Source organism: Pyrgilauda ruficollis, unplaced genomic scaffold (assembly GCF_017590135.1).
Source record: "Pyrgilauda ruficollis isolate IOZ18807 unplaced genomic scaffold, ASM1759013v1 scaffold32, whole genome shotgun sequence".
Classification (NCBI taxonomy): Eukaryota; Metazoa; Chordata; class Aves; order Passeriformes; family Passeridae; genus Pyrgilauda; species Pyrgilauda ruficollis.
This window is the reverse complement of record NW_024524600.1, coordinates 4,070,844-4,093,246: the sequence shown is the minus strand read 5'-3', so window position 1 is coordinate 4,093,246 and position 22,403 is coordinate 4,070,844. Positions and strand designations below refer to the sequence as shown.

At 37.9% G+C, this 22,403-nt stretch overlaps 1 protein-coding gene across 1 annotated transcript in view; it reads right to left on the bottom strand.

The window, feature by feature from the left end:
- Positions 1-20,657, bottom strand: part of DCN (decorin) — a 38,660-nt gene extending 18,003 nt beyond the window's left edge. The window contains exons 1-3 of the mRNA XM_041474384.1: positions 20,490-20,657; positions 16,071-16,306; positions 574-686 (exon numbers count right to left, since the gene is read on the bottom strand). Of these exons, the coding sequence (XP_041330318.1) occupies positions 574-686; positions 16,071-16,278 (321 nt within the window). The 5' untranslated portion in view covers positions 16,279-16,306; positions 20,490-20,657. The remainder of the gene's footprint in view (positions 1-573; positions 687-16,070; positions 16,307-20,489) is intronic.
- Positions 20,658-22,403: the final 1,746 nt, after the last annotated feature.

Sequence of the window (22,403 nt, the reverse complement as noted above, 5' to 3'; positions counted from 1 at the left end):
ATTTCAGCAAAGAGGAAACCAGACAGAAAGTGTTAGAAGACTGGCAGGTAGAGAAGGATGAGGATGGAGCTTTGCTAGGAGAAGGTTATTGCAAAAACAAAATTTCATCGTAGTGCAGGGGGCAGAAGAGAAATTTGGAAAGATTCTTGAATTAAAATTAGTACAGAATGTCTGCTGACAAACGTGGCACATAGAAATCTCTGTGAGCTCAGAGGTAGGAGGGGAAAGAGTACAGTAAGAAGTGAGTGAGGTGGCAGGGTTGAGATGGAAATAACCAAGTAACTGTGCCAAAGAGACTGAGAACATAAATAAATATCTGAGAGGAGCTGTGGTGGAGATCAGGGAGCTGAATGGACAGGAGACAGGTATGAAGGGCTGAAAAGAGGTGAGAAACTTCTGTAGTTTGGCAAGAAATCTTGCAAGAGAGAAATGGGGATAGAAATAAATAGGCTGGGCTGGTAGAGGAAGATCACAAATTATTTAATGAGTTTTCCATAAAAAATGCATTACCAGACTAAAGTCACATTTTCTCCCCATTTTTGTTGGTAAATACCAGTTAATTTGCACACTTACATGAAGATTCTTCAGGTTCTTGAAATCTCCTTCTTTAATTTCAGTGATTTTGTTGTTCTGTAAGTCCAACAGGGTTGTGTCTGGGGGAAGGTCTTTTGGCACCTTTTCCAGACCTAGTGACAGTGAAAAGAACAATTAACTCTGAATGAAACTTTAAATAAGGGACAGTACCTTTCTTAGAAGCATTTTTCTTTCAGTAAACACCATTTCTAGAACTAATTTCCTGAAGCAGCATATGAAGACTTATTTGAAAGTGTTTCTGTCTCCAGCCAGTCAAAGAGAGTTTTATTTTGCTAAGTTGAAGCAACATTTATTTATTCACATTTCCATTATGCCTTTTCTGAGAAAAAGTCTGAGGTATGGCTTGAAGCAAAGGATTTAGTTTGGGAAAATAATTTCTAACATGTTTTATTCCACTGAATTGTGTGAACAAAAATCCTTCAGGACAGAGATATAGTATTTATTATTTTCACTGGGTGTTAGCTTTTGTAGACCTACTTTTAAAAGGTACTAGGTTTTTTGAAGGAAGGATGAGAGTTAATGATAATAATTTCCAGAAAAAATACAGTTTGTTTGACAGTAACTGAGTAAATTGCAGTAAAGTCCACCTTAAAGAAAACCCCAAACTACCAATCCACCTCCCCCTTTTCTTTGAACTGAAGCTATGTCCAAGTTTTCTGGAGAACAAATCTCTTGGTTTCACTACAACTGCCAAAAGAACATCAGACAGTTTAAATTAAAGACTCTCTTTGGGACTATTTTCTGAATAGCTGATATGTAAGTCTGATGAAGTCATGGAAATGAAATTATTTAGTGTTAAATAACACTTGCTTTACCCAGCTTTCCTTTCATACTGTGACTTGGAATAAAACAAATCTTTTACAGTCACTCTGATTTACCACAAAATTAAAATGTTCGTTCCTAACAAGCTTCTTTTTTTTTTTTTCTTTAACAGAATGTGAAATGCTAAATGAATAGTTGGTAGGAAAAAATTTCTAGACACTAATAAAATCTCTATATGGGCATGTATCAGAAGTGGAACTTCTCTGGGTAAAACTGTCTTTTTACCAGTAAAGGTTTTAACTAGTATTCCTGAATCTGCATTTGAACTCTTCTGGGAAAGATCTATCTTTAAGTATTTGCAATGTCTCCCCAGAACGATGGTGAACTGCACAATATTCATCTCAGAGGAAAGCTATATCCCTATATATGTTATTTTTTTAAACCTGTATACTAATCCCAAGCATGGCATTCAAACACAGTGGGAGGTGCTTCCCAGAGATAAGCTGCTTTGCCCACCATGGCTGTTGAGATTCCATGCCTGGAGGTACTCCAAAGTTGTCTGGATACAGCCCCAAGCAACCCCCTAAGCAGGGGAGTGGCCTAGATGGCCTCAAGAGCTGATGCCCAAATTCAACATTTCTGTGGTTCTGTGGTACCTAATGCTTGTCAAAAATGTGTTCTCACACACAGAATGTTGCTTTCTCTGTCAAAATCTTGCTATGTGTAGCAAAACTCCTTCTCTTTCAATCCTTTCTTAGAATATATGTGTCTATATGTAAAGAGAAAAGTATGGCAAGACAAAAAAATATTAAAATATTTGGATCAGATTTTTATTAAAACTGAGTGCAATAAAAATTTGCCTGAGTTTCAATTACACCAGAAGTGAAAAGTTTTAAAAAGCAGAATCATGTGGCCTGGGATGAACTAGTAAAACTTCATAAACTGAAACCAGCCAAAACTCACATCTCATCCTGTTTACCTTACTGATGTTCGTGCACAAATATTTGATACAGATTAAGATTGTTCATATTACTAAAATAACTTTTCCTCATTTAGGCATGGACTTTGTTCTTGCTTCAACAGTTGCAAAACCCTCATTACTTCCAGAAGCGTAGTACTAGAGTTCCAAATATATAAGAATATGATACTGTATAATTTGCATGTTGGTTGTCTTTGGACAATTTCTGTCTTCAGTGAGCAGGACTGATGTCAGCAACTAAAAAATTCTCTCCCAAAAGAAACTGCTTTTTCAAGACCAAAATTTTGTTATAACTTCCTACAGTCTAGCAACTTCTATAGCATTCTTCACATATGAAAAAAAAAAAAAAAAAAACAAAAAACAAAAAAAAAACCACCAAGCCAGAAGGGTTTAATTGCTTATATTCAAGGTAGCATTGGCATGCTCTGGCTGTCAGCAGGTTTGTGTTAGTAGGCTGGTACCTCTAATAGGTGTTATGTAGACAATAGGGTGCAAGAGCTATGCAGCCATGCTTTATGGGATGCCCTTGGAACACACTTTGTAAGAGCACTTGGGGAACACTTGGCTCGTCACTGAAGGGATAATTTGCCAGAGACTAAACTTCACACACAACTTTCAGCTGTAATTTTCAGTTTCTAAAAGCTTAAGTGTTATTCATTAATATGGTAGAACTGATAATTTCTCAGAGCAATCAAGATAGACTTTCAATGTTTCATATGATAAAGATAAGACAAATTTGATAATCAGAAATCCATTTCTGAAAATTATTTATAACATTGTTTTTCCGTCTTGTACGAGAAACTAGAAGGATGTACAATACAATAATTAGCTCTGCATGCAGAGTATAATTGCCATCACTTGAAGAGTTTAACTCTTTCTATTACCTATCCCACATATATTGTAATGCATTTCCTGAAGCTGTTTTTTAAAACCAGCTCTAGACATTATATTTCTTTTTTTTATTGACTGTTGTGGATTTTGAAGAGCAAAGTGTAGATGGGTACAGGGTGCATACCAGCTATTGAGGAGACCTTTCATTATCAGCAAAACAATTGAATACATCCTCCAGCTGAAACCTACATCATCTAAAACTCTCCAGTGGAGGAAGAGTTTATAAATGGGTGAACCTGGACAATGACCTGCAAAATTTAAATAATTCAGGAGACCAAACTGCATTTGAGGTGTAAACCAGATCCACATCTAACTTGTGCTTCAGCCTGCAGCTCCAGGTCTCTGCATAAATTGGTGAGCCTCCAGAGAGATACATGCAGGAGGAGCATTGGTGTGCTGCTAACTCATGCCTGTGCTGCAGGCTCCCAGCCTGGAGAGCAAAGCTTCAAACCTTTCTGGTCAGCAGCAGCCAGCTCAGATGAATGGGACAGCCCGAACTGATGTGACAGAGTGACAGAGTTTAAATCAAATGGAGAAAATTGTTATCCCACTGGAAGCTCAGATGGCTCCTGGGATAGAACTGTCATGTCCCAGAAAGATTTTTTTGGTTCTTCTGTCTGGGAGACAGAAGTTTAGAGAGTAATTGTGGGCTGTCCTTACTACTCATTTCTGAGAGGCTCAGGAGATGCTCATGTACTTCTGAAGCCATGTTGTACAGTGTGTTCACACACCCACCTACAAATGACTTCTGGTGAAATTTATGTAATGCCAACCAAAAGGAAAACTGGTGTCAGAAAACATCAGCTGAGTTTCCTCTCCATCATTTTAAGAACAGTATACACAGGTATTCGAGCTCTTGTCTGTGATGTTTTCATACATTAAAACTTGCTTCTTGAAAAGCCATATGAAGATCTCTCATAGCAGTCTGAGTTTTTATGCCAATAATCAGTACTACACAGTTTGGTATTCAACTCCCTGGAAGAATTTCAGGCTTCTAATTCCTAAAATTAACTTATAACTGGTTAAAAATTTAGCTTCATCTGCCTTTCCAACATAAAATTGAAAATACATATGTACATATATCTATGTATTTTATACATATTTTATAGGTATAAAACACATATATATTCTTTTAAATTTTGGTCAAATAAAACTAAGTCAGTTATTAGTAAAGTTGATAAATAAATTTTAAAAAAATAAATTTATTCACAAATAAGATTAAATTTTATAGCTCCACCCTTCCAAAATTGTTGTTTACACTGTGATTAAGAGCTTAAACGTTCTGGAAATAAGAGATTTAATTAAGCAGTTCAGGTATCTTAGTCAAAATACCCTTTTGATGTGCACAAAAATATTTCTTTGGGAGAAATCATTATTTCCTTACAGAAGCTTAACAGCCAGCAGTTCCTGTAGCCCAGCTCAGATCTTTAATATCCCTCATGAATCTTTATAAGCAGAAATTTCCTACTGTTCTGCATTATCAACCTGGAGCAAACAATTATTCCCACCAGTAATACATTTACATGTGTAAAAATGTGTGCACATTAAAACACACAAAGAACAGAATAAGCCAGAGAACTACAAAATGGCAAAAAATTGTGTAAGGAAGTTTGGATATTTCCTTTTCTTAGGATAAGATGAGCTTTCATTATTCATGACAGAAGTTTTCCTAACTTTTTTGTACACTTCCTTGCTACACAATAGATATTTGAGATAACATGCACCATCAAAATTTATTCCATAAAATCCAGAATAATTGGATTGTTATCCAGTTTCTTTCTCACACAAGAAAGACTCATCCACAGTCACCTTTGGTGGGGAGATGTTACATGGACCAGGAATCCCTGCGTAGTGGGAGGTTGGAGAAGGTAACTTTGCAGAAATTAATCTTTTCTATGTGGGATTTTATCCTTGTAGCCTTTTGTCATCATTTCTTAAGCAAATGGCAGCGTCTGTCTGTTTAGCTGTGATTGCATCTCCTCCTGGAGAGGAATGAAGGCTGGTGGGCCTGGAGATTTTATGAGATGGGAAACGAAGGAGAGAAGGGCCAAGACTGGTATAATTCACCCCTTATTTGGTCCCTGAGAGACAATCAATCAGTGGCTAGCCTTCTCCTGTGCAGCACTGCACCAGCCCAACTAGCACATGCTGCTCTTTAGCCAGCCAAACAGGTGTAGGAAATGCAGAAAGAATTTGGGAATAGTGTGAGGATGCTCTGGGTTTTGGTATACACAGCAGGCTTTATTATTTCTGCAGCTGAAGGAATAACCTGCTCAGCTACAGGAGCTGAGATCAAGTGGCCATGGAATCTTTTAAACCACAAAGGGAGAATTTTGAACACTCCTGGCTATGCAGAGGTTTCAGTTTGCTGCTCCAGCTTCTCGGCAGCAAGAGCCACAAGTTAGTCTGCACCTTGGCATGGAGCCACATTTCTGCTGAAGCCATACGACTGTGCAAAAAAGGAATGCAAGATTTATGGGGCCAGCGAGGGAGACCAAGCAAGTAGAAGTCTGAGTCTGCAGCCCAGAGATGAGGACGCTTTCCTGACAATTGCATCTTTCCCACACTGGGACCACAAAGCCTAAGTAACAAATATGTGAGCAGTGACAGTAATAAACAATTTTTACAATTTTGTGGTTTGACTTTTTTGGTATCTTTAGGGTATTTTGGGAGGTTTATCCTCCACCTATCCGTTTTAAAAGCAGCAGGGATGGGGCTTATTCCTCTGAAAAAACCTTTGCTTTCCCAGCTGGAGAGCACGGGCCAAAAGGCAGAGAGACATCTGAAGGCTGTAGCTCAGATACATGTGTTATTACATTGCAACACTTACGATTATTATCACAGGGGCCATAAAATGGGGCTGGTTTCAAGACTCTCGCAGTTTCCGCAAACAGCTGCTGCCAGCTGAGGAATTTGGACTGAGCTCTGTGTAATTCCCAGCCGTGATCATCAGTGGCTGCACTCCCAGTGGAGGCAGCCTCTCCAGCAGCTGCCTGGGCTGTCTCTGCTGTGTGCTCTCCTTGCTCCTAGCCCAGCTCTGCTGCATCCCACTGCAGGGCAGCAATCCTCCCAGGGGTGAATGACCTTAGCAATGCCCTGAGTGGACTCTGGGGCAAACGAGGCGAAAGGCAAGTTTACAGGGTCAGGATACTTAGTCACGGAAAAATAACTGGATCCAAGGACTGCTTTCTGGAAGGATGGCAAGGAACTGCTTTGACTTAGAAAAGTTTACTGATACTTTCCCAGGCTATGTGCTACAGTATTTACTGGAAATTTGTTCTCTATTGTGTGGGATTTGCAAATAGGAGTAATTTCATTATTTGCATCCATGAAATAAGAAACAATTGTCTTTTTCTACAAACTAGTATCCATGGCCTCCTTCTCTCTCCCACTTTCAAACTAAAAGTTCCTTCTCTACTTTCTCCACTCTGGCTATTAAATAAGCAGTATTTTTTTTTTCTAACAGATTTTAAAACCACAGTGGAATGCATAAGATTCTTAAAATATATATTCTTGAAGATGATTCACAACCATTATTTAGATATTTTTCCTGTTCAGCAGTCTGAAAGTCTCATAAGGTCCATTTTAGGCTTATTTTTATCCCAGATTATTGTTTTTGTATATGTCTGACCCTTCCCATTGGAAAGAACATGAAAACAAACTCCATTCCCTGCTGAGATGGCCCCTCACAAGGGTAGACCTACTGACCTATTACTACATGAGTATTCTTTCCCCCACAAACATTTATAACATTGCTCCGAGAACAGTGAGAAACACAGAAAAATGGAAACAAATTCACACACACTGAGATCAAATGCATAGTTCTCCATTGTGTTAGTGCTAATAATTATAAAATCCCTAGCAAAGGTATAAAAGTGAGTACATGGCTTTATCTGCTCTTTTCCACCTCCACCCACTCTAAGCAGTGAACACATATTTCAAAGCATAATGAATATTGCAAGCCACAGCTGTTATGAATTATTTTTCAGCGCTAGTCACATTTTTGGTACAGATAGAGTTATTCTCCTGGCTCCAAAAGTTAATAGCTAAGAGTAATGATATATTTTTGAAGCTAAAATTCACGCAACTTCTACTTCTGACTTTTAATTACAATGATCCCAAATGTATACACCTTCTGAAGAACACTAGCACTTTAGGTAGACAGAAAAATATTCTGAAGTAATCTTTAGACTTCAGGGATTAAGACATTAAGTGAAATAAAAATCAAGTATTATGAGTTTTCTAGTTAACTCCTGGAATCATCAGTTTTACATTTCCCACTGCCATGGTTGCAGACATGAAACATCCCATCAGAGAGCAGCAAGTGACCCGTGTGATTCCTGCAATCTGCCAGCACCGTGTGTAGGATGGCTTCACTCAAAGGGGATGCAACACAGATGTGCTATCTATGAGTACTCATGCAGTAAGGTGAAACATTTATTCCTTCAGTAGACGTAAGAGAGAATTTCAGTGACTCAGAAAAGTGAGCATATATATTATATATAGCAAATTATGTTTTGAATGACCCTTTGGAGTAATGCAATTTGATGTTTACCTCTGCTGCAGTTTATGTTAGCAACAGGCAACAGATGACAATTTGAGGATAGTTCCCTCAGTTTTTACTTTGGGATTTACCAGAATTGGCTCTAATATAATGTCATAAAGAATCATTTGGGGGAGGTCTTCTCTGGATTCAAGTAAACTTACCCCTTCCTGTTCTGACCACATGGTCATTACACAGCCCTAGTTTATAGCCTGAGGGCAGAGATATGTTCCTGGTTATTTCAGGTACTTCTAAACATAACACAGCCATTTTTCATAAATGTTTTAGAATTGTTGTTAACCTTCTCTCACGCAATCATAAAATGGAAGAAGCTGCTGTGGTCATGTCTGGACACAGAGAATAACAAACAAATTTTGGAAGAGAATTTCCTGACTGAATCAGGGAATCTACAGACCTGCTAGCTCCTTCTTTCTACTAAAGGGTGTTATATATACCCTTGTAACCCTTAGACATATTTGCTTTGTAACTCCTTTTATTTTGTCAGACATTTAGTGATAGAGCTTCCCCAGGTCTTCTGTAACTCTACCAATCATCTCCAGCCCAGAAGATGTAAACTCTCTGCCACAGAGTGAAAGAATAAGAAAGAGAAAGCAAATTTTATCCCCTAATCCTGAAAACATTAAGATTTTAATTCAATTCTTTGCCTTTGCTTCTATATCTCTTAGGTAGAGATATTCAGCAATGAGTTTGATTATTGCACCACTACGGACATTTTTCTTCCATGTCACCCTAAAATATTAATTCATTGACAAACTCTTTAGTTTCTGAGGTCCACTCTGGAGCAGTAGAAGATGAAACATGCACTCTAGCATAGAAACTGAAATCATTCTAGACTTTCACGTTTTAGGTGGTAGAGGAGGGACAAGCAGAAACCGGTTGTGGGATGTCTTATTGCACAATTCTGTTGTGCTAATGTTGTATTACAGGATCAGACTGTAGCCCCACTTACACTTGTACATGTTTTAAAAGCTGTGACATTTCTATAATAATTTTTCCACTTGGGGTTTTTGCCATGAAGTCCTTAAAGTTGCCATTAGGTGAGTAGAAGTGGGTTTTCACTTTCACTGCTATTTGTAAAATATAATTATTACATTCTGTTTCTTATTAAAATTAAAACTGTAAGCATCCTCTCCTTAAGAGATTTTTATAGAAACTAAAAACACTCCAAGTATGTCCCAGGTAACAAACAAAAGGATGGTATGGGATGCTCTCTTGGATGCTCCCTCATACCAGTACGCATGCAGAGAGTACATAAATTCTTTAAATACTGCTTTTCCCCTTTTTTGATTCCTATTGGCTGCACACGAGGTTTGCAGTAGAGTTGCCTATCTATCTATCTATCTATATATATATATCTATATATATATATATATATATAAATGCAACCTTACTAAAATCAGCGTTATTTGTAGAGAGCTGTTTGAATCTCGTAATTGGCTCCATAAGTTGAAAACTACAACACAAGTTCCATCTTTAATTTTTTTTTTCCTCCCAAAAAACCCATGCAGGCACGGTCCTTGGTTTTGAGATCCCTATGTTTGGGTGTTTATTTTTTCCACCTCTGTCTTTGCAGAGAAGCCCAATAGCAAGTTCTACTCTTTTATTCGGCCTGGAGAAGAGGAGACTGAGGGAAGACCTCATTGAAATTTACAACTTCCTCATGATGGGAAGAGGAGGGGCGGGCACTGATCTCTTTTCTGTGGTGATCAGTGACAGGACTCAAGGGAATGGCCTGAAGTTGTGTTAGGGGAAGTTTAGACTGGATATTAAAAAAAGGCTCTTCACACAGAAGGGGGTTGGGCACTGGCACAGGCTCCACAGGGAAGGGGCCACAGCACCAACCTGACAGAGCTCAAGAATAACTTGGCAACACTCTCAGGCACATGGTGTGAATCTTGGGGCTGTTCTCTGCAGGGCCAGGAGCTTTACTTTGATGACCCTGATGAGCCCCTTCCAACTCACAAAGGCTCAAATCACAGAATATTCTGTGATTATCTGTCTACTTTGCTTTCATAGTGTAAAGGACTACAGTGCTCTGTGGGAGCATAAAAAATACAATACAGCCAAAGAGACATATAATTCCAGCATTTGTTAATATTTTTTTTTTTGTCAGGGCAGACACGGAAAACAGGATGAATAAATTTTTTAAAAATTACAATATCATTTGAAGAATACTGGTTTTGGTTGAACTTTAGAAAAAGACTAAAATATATTCAGAAAAATATTTTATTTTCCTGTAACCTGATGATCTTCTTTTGGACCCTTCTTTTTAATCAAAGATTCAGTGCATGTGTAAAGCAAAATATAGACCACTAAGTGCAAATTTGCCGGGACACTCCAATCTGGGTTTGAAATTGGTGTTTTGAAAATCTGCTTAAAATTAGATTTACAAAATACCATGGCAACTGGATTGTGTGAACAGAGTTTTTCTGGAGAGCTGAGTGCTAATACCAGAAGTTTCTTGCTGTTGTCCTTGATGACTTCACACAGGACCTGATTTCCTGGATCTCCTCCTTGTTGCTATGGGTATTCAATGAACACTGGGAAGGAGCATTTGGACTCTTTATCTCTTACTTGACTGAGAACCCTCCACAATTAAATACCAGAGGCTTTTTGTTGTGAAAACACAGGTATTTTTAAAATATCTGTATCCCTTACCAAGTAACACTCCCTACAAAGGTGTTAAGAACATAACACACATACCAGTCACACCTGTTAGTCCATAACACTAGGTCATGTAAGGAATGATTACTTAGCATGTTTTAAACATTGTAATCACCTAGAATCATTTTTAATTTACTCACATTTTACTAGCTATCTATTAGCTATTTATTATTGCATTGGGAGATTTTAGAAATGAACCATTGTGGCAGAGCAAGCCAGAAAACAGTCACTTCTTGTATCACTTAGACTGGCAGTCTGCATTTCCTTTCCTGCCACCAGGCTTTCATAAATGGCATTTCCAAGTCTGAAGCAAGCAAACAAATCTAAAAAAACTTTGACAAAGAAAGAAAACATACAAAGCTGATCACTGTTACCTTGGAGTAAGCAGTAAATAAGGAAGGGATGTACTTAGAGTGACTTAATTTTCATCTAGGATCATGTTTATCAGCTGAAAATGGAACATCAGTAATTCAGGGGGTGATGCAAGAAGGCCTAACTTTTACTGTCACACTGGCACAAGATAATGGCTTTTTGTTAATATAAAGTACTCTACATCCAGGACAATATTTTTTTCTTGACAATTTTTCAAGAACATTTTCTAATTATTGGATCCTTCATTTAATAATTTTTCAGAATGTACTTAACACAGGGCTTTAATTCATGATTTTGAACTTCCAGAACATCCCCAAAATTGTATCAAAGCAGAGTATATACAAAAAAAATTAATAATCCATGCCAAATTTATCACAAAACAAAGATGGCAACATGGGTTTATTTTTTCTTGCCTTAATTTTAAAAAACATAACTTCATTAATCTGAAAGTAAGTTGTATAACCTCCAGTGGTCATTGCCCTCTCTGGCAGTTTGGTTCTCCAAGAGGAATGTTTCCATCACTGACATCCACCTTAGACAGGATGAACCCCTGCATGGGCAACCCAACTCACCCAATGGCTATGAAAGGAAAGCAGACCACTCTCAGATCCTTAACATCCTGTGATAATTGGAATAGATCCTCCAGTCTGACCTTCAACACGTTGAGGGCACTCCAATTCACCCAGCCAGTATGTGGAATGCCCAGGCTTGTGCCTGCTGACAGCCTAAGTTATGCTGAGCTAAACAATGTCAGTTTTAAGGCCAGGGTCTTGTGATGTAGATGCTGTTCTCAGTATAAGTTACAGAATATTTTCCCAGATTTCATGGCTTCTTTTTTAAAAATAATAACTTGGTAAATGATCCAGTTCTGTGAAGCCAGGGGATTTCATAAGAGTATCAGCTTTTATTGAACATAAAAGGAGTAAGACTTTAATCTTTATTGTAAGAAGAAAAAAACAAAAAACAACCACATAAAAAATTAAATAACTTGTCCTAAAGGCTTATCAGTGACAATGTAAATTTAAAAAAACTTTTTTATTTAAAAGTTGTGTTTGTTAATGCCTGGCCACTTAAGGATCTGTTCTTTTTTTTTTATTGCATATTTAGTAACCTATAGGATTTTGAACTGATCATTTAGCTTTAAAGATTGTGTTTCAAAATAAGGTATATTGAAAAAGAGTTAATTTCCTTTATAGTGAAAAATGAGGTTCTCACACGGAGTCAAAATCAGAAAAATGGGTGTTCAGATATTTCTGGAAGATTTCATACAGTGAGAAAAATTATCTTTTGCCAACAAATAAATTGCCATGTTATGATGGTTCAAGTGTTGAAGAGCCATCAGTTGATATATATTGAGACACTCTATTTGTTCAGATAAACTGCCTCATGTTACCAGATAATAATTACTGATAATACTTTACATATCTGTGAGCCTTTCATCTCCTGATCTCAAAGTGCTTTTCAAACACACCCTCCAGCATCCATGCTGAGCTCTAATGTACTATTCTTTATATCAGCTGGAGAAACCCTGCTCTTCTGAGCTGTGGGCAAAATTTGAATTTTAGCTGTAATACCACTTGAATTTTGTTTGCAGACATGTCTCTCTCTCACACCTTTAGGAAACCACAAAACCTCCATGGATACTCCCAGTGACACAGATGGAGAGACCCCCACTATGCCCTGCAACTCTCCAAGGAGGGCAGTCTCATTGCATCCTGTATAGAGACACTGCTGATTCAGAAGGGGCTGCCAGACTTATCTGAAGGTGAAAGAAAGCTCTGACCACCACCTCTGAGTGTGCTTATGAAGCATTCTGCATCTGCTGCAGGGATGAGTAATCACACATGCATCCTCCTGCCTACCAGGGCGCTCTGGGATGAACTTTACTTGAGCCTCCCCTTGGGAGGATGAGGCTTTAAATGGAACTGTTAGTTCTTGCTAGGGTTTCTGAGAGGTGTGTTTGCCTGCCCAGATGACTGCACATCTTCCCTGTACATATTATTTAGAACAGGAAAAGTGGCCTCTGAGCAGCTACACCAGTTTCTCCCCACCTGTACTGTGCTCTAATAAGGAAGATGTCTGTGGTTTCTATGGAAAGCCTGGATATAGCATAGCAATGCCTCATACTGAAGCATGATCGAAAAGTGAACCTGTGGCTCCCTTTTAACAACAGGAGGTAGATTAATAAAAGGCAGCACTCTTATAAAGGTAGCACAGTGGCCTTCCTTGATAAGATCCTTGAGCCTTTGGCAAAGGCAATACATCTCATGAAATGTAGGCAATGAGGTTCTGCTTTTGATCCATCAGTAACCAAAAACTAGAGAGAATTCTTTTTCAGGATGTGAGAAGGCAGCAGTATCCTTCTTGTCAACTCAGCTCTTGGCTGGGAGGCAAAATAAATTAATTTGTAGGTGTGTGTTTAGGAACATGTGAATGAAGTTTAAGACTATAAGAATGCAAAAATTCAGCTGACAAGAGTGTAATTGGACTACTGGGAATTTTTGTTCACTGTTTTTATTGAACTTGGATTTTATTTTCTTTGTTATTGCCATCCAGTGCTCATGAGAAAAGGGACAAACCTGATCTCTGGACTCTGGATTCAACAGTCTTCCTGTGGTTTATTCACATAATCCTCTGTCAGATGGTTGTTTTTTTCCTTATGAAGTAAGAATCTTCAAATAGCAAATGCCCATTTAGGCACAAAATAAACAGGCTGAGAAAGAGGAAACATCTCCATATGTTGCCCATGTTAGGGTCCTCCAGCTGCCTTGCTTGGCATGTCCCCTGCACTCATGTGCTCATGGTTGTAAATGCTCCTTCCATGCCAGAAAGTGAGTAGGGTAAAGGATCCTGATTCAGGTTTCAACTTTCCTTTGCGAGAATTTATTTAGGAAGGTCTTAATACATCCTTGTGAGGACCATTGTTATTGCCTGAAATTTTTCTTCAACTAGTACCCATGGAACTAGATGACTAAATTTAATAATTTTGGAGGACGGATGTAGCTAATTTGGTTGGGCTGGAAAAGCCTAAAGCTAAAGGGAAAGGCAGGCGAGGAGCACAGGTTAACAGGGAGGCAGAACTGTCACTGCTGGTTTCATGCCTTCCATGTGCAAATTGCACTCCTGATCCCTGAAACACGAGCACCCTTCATCCCACAGCTCAGGAGTGCGAGGTCACCACCACAGTTTGCGGCAATGGCTAGCAACTGCCTTTTCTCAAGGCAGTAGGTAAATATGACTCTGCCTGGGTGTGTCACACAGAAGTGAATTCAGAAGAGCAGAGGGCAGGTTTGCCTGTAGCAGGTGACACACAGCTCTCCTGTCCCTGCTTGCAGGGCAGCCAGCAGACCTGTGTCTTCATGAGCCTCCCAGCAGCACTGTGTCCCATCAGGGCTGCGACAAAGATGAGTGGAACTTAATGCCAAGGCTGGCACTTCTTGATAAATATTTTCTTGAGCTCTGCCAGGGAAATATTATTTCTTTATTTTTCAGGCCTGCATATTTTGAGCCCAGGGAGATCTCTTTTCCCAAGGGCTGGATCTTATCAGCCCAGCTGATCCAAAAGCACAATCTTTTCATTGCATGATCTGCAGCATGTGGGTTTAAAGAAAGCTCAAAATATATCTCTTTCTTTTCACCCCACTTGAAATTATCTGAGAAACACTGACCTGGGGCATTAATTGCTGTATTTCTGAGTCTCCTTGTCAGTATGGGACTCTACTAACCCAGAAGTATCTTATGCAATGGACTGTAAATGTGTGTGTGAAGAAGTGCATGACCACAGGAGCAAGCACAGGAGCAAAGGGTCCCTGTGTGAATGTCTCTACTTTTTCACCAAGTGAAAGCTCATTACATTCTGCAGAATTGAAGCAGACTGAGAACAAGTTCTCAAAATAACTTAAATTCCATCAGCATTACTAAGTGTCACAACAATAAAACCTAAGACTTTCATGGCATGTGGGGCAACCTCCTCCCCACTCCCCACTCCATGTTTGCTCTCTCTGGCACCTAAATGGTAAAAAAAACCCCAAATGTCTTTCAAGAGGCCCAGTACTGTGGAAGCTGTCTGAAAGTATGGCTAGGTTAGCCTGCTCTGTTTCGTGCAGCTTGGCTGGCTTTGTTCACTGGGTCTTTGCCAAACATATCTATTGCATAATTATGTGGCTCACTTTAATAAATTCACAGAAGTTTCTAGGGGTGTAGCTAAAGTTTCCCCTCCCTTCTGTAATTATACAAACCCCAACACAATGAGACACAGGCCCTAATTGGTGGATTTTTGCCCTGATTTACAGTAATTATCAAAGCAAATATTATAACAGGAAAATAGAAACATCTAGCTGTACATTTAAAGAGCAAGGAGGACTAAAAGAAAAAAAAGCTCTATAAAATCATGAGAAGTTATTTGTCCTTTCTTTTGTGAGCAAAACCAACTCTAATTGATTTTCTGCACTGTACATTAACTAAGACTGAATTATACTGGCTTAAACTAAGAACAGTCTCACTGAAGTCAATTTCATTACTTGAGACTTTTCTGCATGGAAAAGCCAAATGATGGCAGACATGGCTTCATATCCTGCTACTCTGACTGTGCACACAAGCCCCTCCCTTACATAAGGGAGTAAAAAAGTTTGTGAGAAATTTTCTCATGGTTTCAGTTTATATAATGGCTCAGAAAGATATTTAATAAGGAATTCCATGCTGTGTTCATTATTTTGGTGTGTTTCCAAGCTCTTTACTCCAAAGAGCTGGTTCCAGGATATATGATTCAGTTGCTTATTTCATGCTCATATATTCCTATGGAAATGGGATGACTTCAGTGTTGAGGTACTAGACAGTATGATCAAAGGTGTTGGACCTTGGACCACACAATTTAGAACCTTTTAAAATATTTCCATCCCCACACCTGACCTCACTGCATTTATTGAATATTAATCTGAAGGAACGCTTTGAAAGGTTATTTTCTCTGCAAGAGAAATCTGTGGCATTTCAAAGAACAAAGGAAATGCACACATTCAAAATATACATTTTAAAAAAATCAAACATTCTTCATGGTCAAAACAATGCCCATCTTGCCAGAGTTTTGTGGCCTGCTTTGTAGAGTAAACTCTGGCTAACCGCGGCTGTAACATATTTCTTTGGAAAAAGCCAGTTAGGGAGTGACAGTCCATGGCAGCCTCACCATGCCAGCTGCTAGCCCCTGCCTAGAATGTGAGCACAGAGCTCTGAAGGGGCTCTTGGGCTTACCTAGGTCAGAGCACTGCACCACGCGGAGATGGCACTGGCAGCGGAAGGGGCACACCGGTCCAAACCCGGATATGACGGGATCATCCGTTGGGGCCATGTCGGCTGATCCCTCATCCTCCAGCATAAAGTCAAAGAGGCCCTGCTGGTGGAAGGGCTTGGCCAAGCATGCTGGCAGCAGGAGCACGAAGAGCAGAGCCAGCCTCCTCATGGCTTAGTTCATCGACGCCCAGCAGAACCTAGGATTCAAAGCAGTGGATTAACAACAAAAGTAGCAGTTTCCCACAGCTGCACAGTTCCTCCTGAAGGAGGTCCAGCACATCCACAAATTGCATAACTGTTCCTTTCAATAGAAGAAAACTGAATTGTGAAAATAGGACAGTTATGTGATAGAAGTCTGGTAACTGCTTGTCAATAGGCCTTTTTTTTTTTTTGTTTTTTTGAAGGCAACTGTAAACACATCTGTTTGCATATTTTGAACAATATTTTTTAGGAACAGGCAGCACTGTCAACTTTGTTATGCAAAAGAGTCAAAGCAATAAGCCACATTTTCCATGTGCCTGTTTTCTGCCAGCCTAACAGTCTATTTGATTTCATTAGCATTTATTTCATAGCAATGGGTTTGACCCTAGGGACAAACCTGAGGTTCCCAAACTCACTGTAATTCAGTATTTCATGTCTTGAGAAATATTTTTAAGTGTTGGCTTGCTGTGTGTTTTAAATTATAGCCTAGTAAAACTGACTGAGAAAGAGTAGAATTTAGTGACAGGGTGGAAAGTGAGGGGAAGATCTTTAGTTGTTTAATGCACTATACTTCTTTTCTAGTTCAAACAGCACAATAAAATGGAATAAAATGTTGTGTTATATTGAGTATTCTTGGCTTTCTTTCTAAATTTTGACATCCACCCTGAGAATCCTGTGTTTTGCACTGCATAAACATTTGAATTGATGCTTACAGTGCTGTCTGCACACTTTCTAATAGGACTTCAGGGCTTCATTCTGCAGACTTTCATGGTCAGGAGCAACTATATACAAGTAAGTGTTGCCATAGATATTAACAAGAAAAGCTGCTTAAATACATGTTCTCAGGACTTAGGCCTAGATGCATTTCAACACACTCTAGCTTGTGCTACCTGTCTTGTTGTCCATTAAGAAGAAATTGCACAACTGTTTGCAGGTTTTGTATCAAGGATGTAAAGAGCAGCTATGTTTCTGAATATTATTTTCTTTTACTGTGTATTTTGTATAATGAAGTTAATGTTTTACTAATTTTAATTGATTTTAAAAACCCACCAAAAAAAACCAAACAAAAAACCAAAAACCAAAAGCAAACAAACAGCCAAAACAAAACAAAACAAAAAAAAAAAAAAAAAAAAAAACCCCAAAAAAAAAAAAAACAAAAAAAAAAAAAAAAAAAAAAAAAAAAAAAAAAAAAAAAAAAACCAAAAAAAAAAAAACAAAACAAAAAAAAAACCACCAAAACCAAATCTGCCTTCAAATTGCCAAGTGACACAATGGCAAACTTGCCATCTTGCCATTTATTTAGAAGCTTTTTCTTAAAGTGGATGGCATAGTCCTAAATACAGATGCTGCTCTTTGTAATGAAAGCAAAAATGTCCATTTTCATCTTCAGGTGAAGATGAAGTGAGTGCTAGCTGGGATTATTTCTTTTTTTAGAAGTTATCTAACAGATTGGGGTGTGGTAGAGCATTTTTCAGCTCCATATTCATTATTGGATAAAAAAACTGGGAGAGGCAGAAGAGAGGGATAGTCTCCCTCTCTACTTTGACATATGGAACCTACCAGGTGGATGACAAGAATGAACAGATGATATTAGGTGAGAGTAGTTTACTGAAGCCCGCCTGTCTAACATACTACAACCAGGTACTCTAAAAGGAATGCTTAGTGTTAAGAAAAAAGCTAAATATATAAAAAAACCTAAGAGAATGGATTTAGATACAATTTATGTTGTGTCTGAGTTCATTTTCCTTTAAGAATTTCTACCTACAGGTGCCAATAATACAGTTCTCCAGAAACCTTTAGGTCTGTTTCTAGAGAAGATGATTAGGTTGCCTAATAAGATGTGCTGGTGTCTTAAATCACAGCCTATATTCCTGTGATCTACCTGACAGAAAGACATGTATCTACTACCTTCAGACATCCCAAAGACTTCAAAGTGAAATCACATGGAGTAAAACACTGTTTATGTTGTCTCTTTCAGGGACATATTTGTTTTCTTAGTTGGACACGAAAGTACTTCTGTTCCTGGAACAGACACCTTACTTGCTGCATGTACTGAGGGGATCACAGACCCAGCATCAGCTAGAGAGTTTATAGGACAGCCTGTCAGCCAGGGCTTTGTAAACTCATGACATGTAGCAGGGGCAGGCGGTGTCCCCATGTGGATCATCCTGCTGTGCTTCCTCCTGCCCTGGCTGCCCCCTGACACTGGGGCTGTGTCCCTTTCCCTCCAACGCCCCTGCCAGTGCAGGCAGAGTGCGCAGGGACACGTCAGGATGTCACAGCAAAGTGCTGCTAGTGCATGGCAGTGGGCTGTTTCCAGGGTTTCATCTAAAACATGACTTTTGAAAGAGTAATCATCATGTGCAAGTTATTGAAAATAACAATGCAATTTATTAATAATCTCAGATGAGAAGAAAAATTTTCTAAACCATCACCATTCATCATAATAAGCTGCCTTGTGAAAATGACTAATAAAATATTACCCCAGTACAAATTAATTTTCAGACTATATATTAACAACAATAAAAATTGGGAATGCTGCACACTAATCCTTGAGTGACAGTGGCAGTCAAGACCTTTAAAGACCTTTCTGAGTCTTTTTTTATGTATTAATACATTTTAAAAACATTTTTAAATATTTAAAACTTCTTTATTCCCTCTCAGTGTCACTACTGAAGTACCACCCATCCCAAGAATGCACAATCAGGATCTTATCCTGGAGTTTAACTACTACCATCCAGAAAACCCGAAAAAAAAAAAAATTAAAAAAAGGCACTTTGGAAGTGTTTTCACACTTTGCTTCTTATTCACATTAATACTGGTGACTTCATTTATCTCAGTTAAACCCTGTAGCAGGCCTTTCCTTTGGTCCTTGTTTTGTAAAAGCTTTAATGAAATCAAAAAGAGCTGGCTATAAAGGAAAACTGTAGGACAACAAAGGAAATCAAGTATATCATCTGAGGATACAGCAGAGAAAACAGCAGACACAAGCTACATATTAATCAGGATATAGGAACAGATATCTTCAGGCATATATGCATTCATTTTGCAGACACATGGATCTGTTCCTATTGTTTGCATGTGTAATTGAACATAAACAAAAGAAAAGATATACACAAAACTGTACTACCAAGAAATGTTTACACTTCACTTACAAAAAAAAAAGGAGTAGAGAGGACAAAAAAATCTGAATTCTGTGACACAATATTTATGTTTGCAGGATATAACTGTTTAAAATTCCTTTAATTATGTGTTTACAATGAAGAAGAGTTTTCCACAAGCAGAGGAAACTATACCATAGGCTTGGCCACATTTCATTTTAAAATACCACTGAAAATATGCCCCATCAGTTCACGTCACCACTGTATTGGTGGTCTTCTTGTCAGTTTACCTTAATATTAAGGTTAAATTATTAGTTCACCTACTGTCAGAAATCTCTCAAAATTCCACAAAGACAAGCTAAACAATATTTTCCAGTTTCAAAACATTCCCCTCCATTTTATGTTTTGCCCATTTTGTGCAATAAAGCCTATATATGCAAACATAGGAGTTGGAAGTTTTAGAGGATAAAACTGTTAACAGGAGTTTCAACTGCATGAATTTTCTACTATTTCATTCATAAGAACGTTCTTTAATCATGATTCCCTTGTTTGTACCCTGTAACATAGCACTTTCTAACATTACAAAGGCATACACAGAGCCCGTTTAACTTACTGCTACGCTTTTTTTTTTCTCTGAAATTGAAATTATATTCATCAGTGTCTGAAAAACATATGAAGAAACACAGGAGAAAGAAATCACAGAGTGCAGTTTAAAGCAGAAATGTAAGCATACACGCATTTTTTACACTCTCTATATCACCGATTCTAAACACTGGATTGCAGAGAATATACTGCTGTAAAAGTTTACAGCAAAGGAAAAGAAAGGACTATAGCAGTGCTTATACAAATCAAAACAAGAGACAGAACAGTCAAATAAACAGTAGGAAATCTGCACAGTCTTTGAGAATGTATTCTCATGTTTCCAAGAAACAAAAGTGCTGCATAGAAAACTTAACATTACTAAACATTTAGAAGGATTTTTAACTTGCTTCTCTTAAAATTCAAATAGTTCTTGCCATAGACTTGCTCGAAGTTTTATTAGTGCAGAATAGTTCAGGAGAATTACTAAAAACCGTACCTTTTAATCCAGGGATTTGCAACAGGAGCTCTCAAAGCTGAGATGTAATTAAACTAAATATTCAACCCAGGCAGAAGGCTTTGCAGGTGTGGAAAGGAGGAGGGGGTAAATTCAGCTCAGTGACTGTCACTTGGTGGAAAACCCTCCTGCTTCTATTCCATAGCACAGTTAAAAAATGTTTCTCTCAATGAACACAATCCAGGCTGACACCCACATTAGATCATATGGTAATGATATGTCTCCTGTATTGCAGCCAGGAACTTTATCAGCTCTTTTGCTTTCTTTTCCTCCTTTTTCCTTTTCTTTTGCTTTATTTCTCTTTCATCTGTTTACAATCCCAAACTACTTGCACATTATAAGACAGATTCTTAGCTATAATTCATCCTATTTACTTTATTTATGTCCCTACAACATATATTTAGGAAAGTTTTCTTGGTTTCAACTATGGGGGGTTTTACGACTCATTAATGAAAAAAATGTTTAGCTCTCCCTCTTGTTTATAGTATTTGGAAATTAAGGAAATTATATAAAATTAATCTTTGAGTAAGGCAAACTCGAGATTAATATCAGAAGAAAAGGGTTAGCTTTTAGTAAAACTATTTAAACAGATATCAACCTGCCTTTGCTTATGCTATAATCATTGTCAAACTAAGTAGTATATAGTTTAATATATTATTATCTTGTCTAATAATAGAGTTTGTATGTATTTTTTCAAATGACAGCATGGTTTTGATATATATGAAAATCATGTTTTCATTAGTAAAATGATTCTAACATTTGTGGTTAGAGCTGCTTTATATAAACTTTGCCTTTTTTTTTTTTTTTTTTTTTTTTTTTCCTTCACTGCCTTCTCACCAGGACAGCAAAACAGAGGAGAAATTAACTTTAACTGTTTGGGTTTTGTGTTGGTGGTTTTTTGTGTGTTTTAATTTTTTCAGTGGGTTTTTTTGGGGTTTTTTTTTGGTTAGTTAGGGTTTTTTTAAGAGACAGAAGAGATTTTTTTTTAAAACATAGGAGGAAAAATGCATCTGACTTATTGTTTAGATTTATATTTTATTTTAGTAATTTCTGGTTTTATGCAAATGTCACTGGAAGCCAAAATGCAATTTCTTTATTCCTACATAATTTTGAAAGTCTAGTGAACCGAAATGAGAGAAAATACAATAATTGCTATTTATTTAGTAATCCAAACACATTGTGAACATGTGTAGCCTCACTGTGCTGTTAGCTGTCCTGACTAAATACTGAAGGCTTGTGTCTCTGTGTTTTGACTTGCATCCTTTTTATTTCTGCCCCTAGGCAAAGACCAGGTGCAAATCTGAAATTAAAGCCTGTAAAATGATGCTTAAAAGAAGTCAGAATTTTTTAGAAACATAATAGACTCTTGAAAGTTTAGCTGTCCTTCTCATTTAAATTCAAGAGCCCTTATAATAGATCTTAAAATTGTTCTCCTCTGGTGGAAGAAAGCATGGTAGAATAATTGTCTGTTAGTTTTGGTCTCTGTAGAACAAAGGTGTAATCAGACATCTTACATTACAGATTCCTTATATAGCTCACTCTAAAAGTTAAGGATCAGTTATTCACCCCTAGTCCTTAAGCTAACTTCTTTTCCCTGCCTCTCCACTGGATTCAAGACAGCTAATGGTTTTTGTTGTGACATTTTCCTATATATGATTAGTGGTGTTCCAAGCTTTCATGCTTACAACAAAGCCTTATCTTTGTCCAGAAGTGTCGCCATGAGGCTTGCTGAAATCTTGGCTGCATCTTAGTAATGTCAGTTATTTGAACCTTGGTCACCAGCTGCATCTGGTGTTTAAAAACATTTCAAAGCAAGATTTTGATGAGGAACAGGTCAGGGTAAACTTGTTGTCAGTTTGATTCACAAAACCCATTCATATCCTTTCGCAGCAAAGC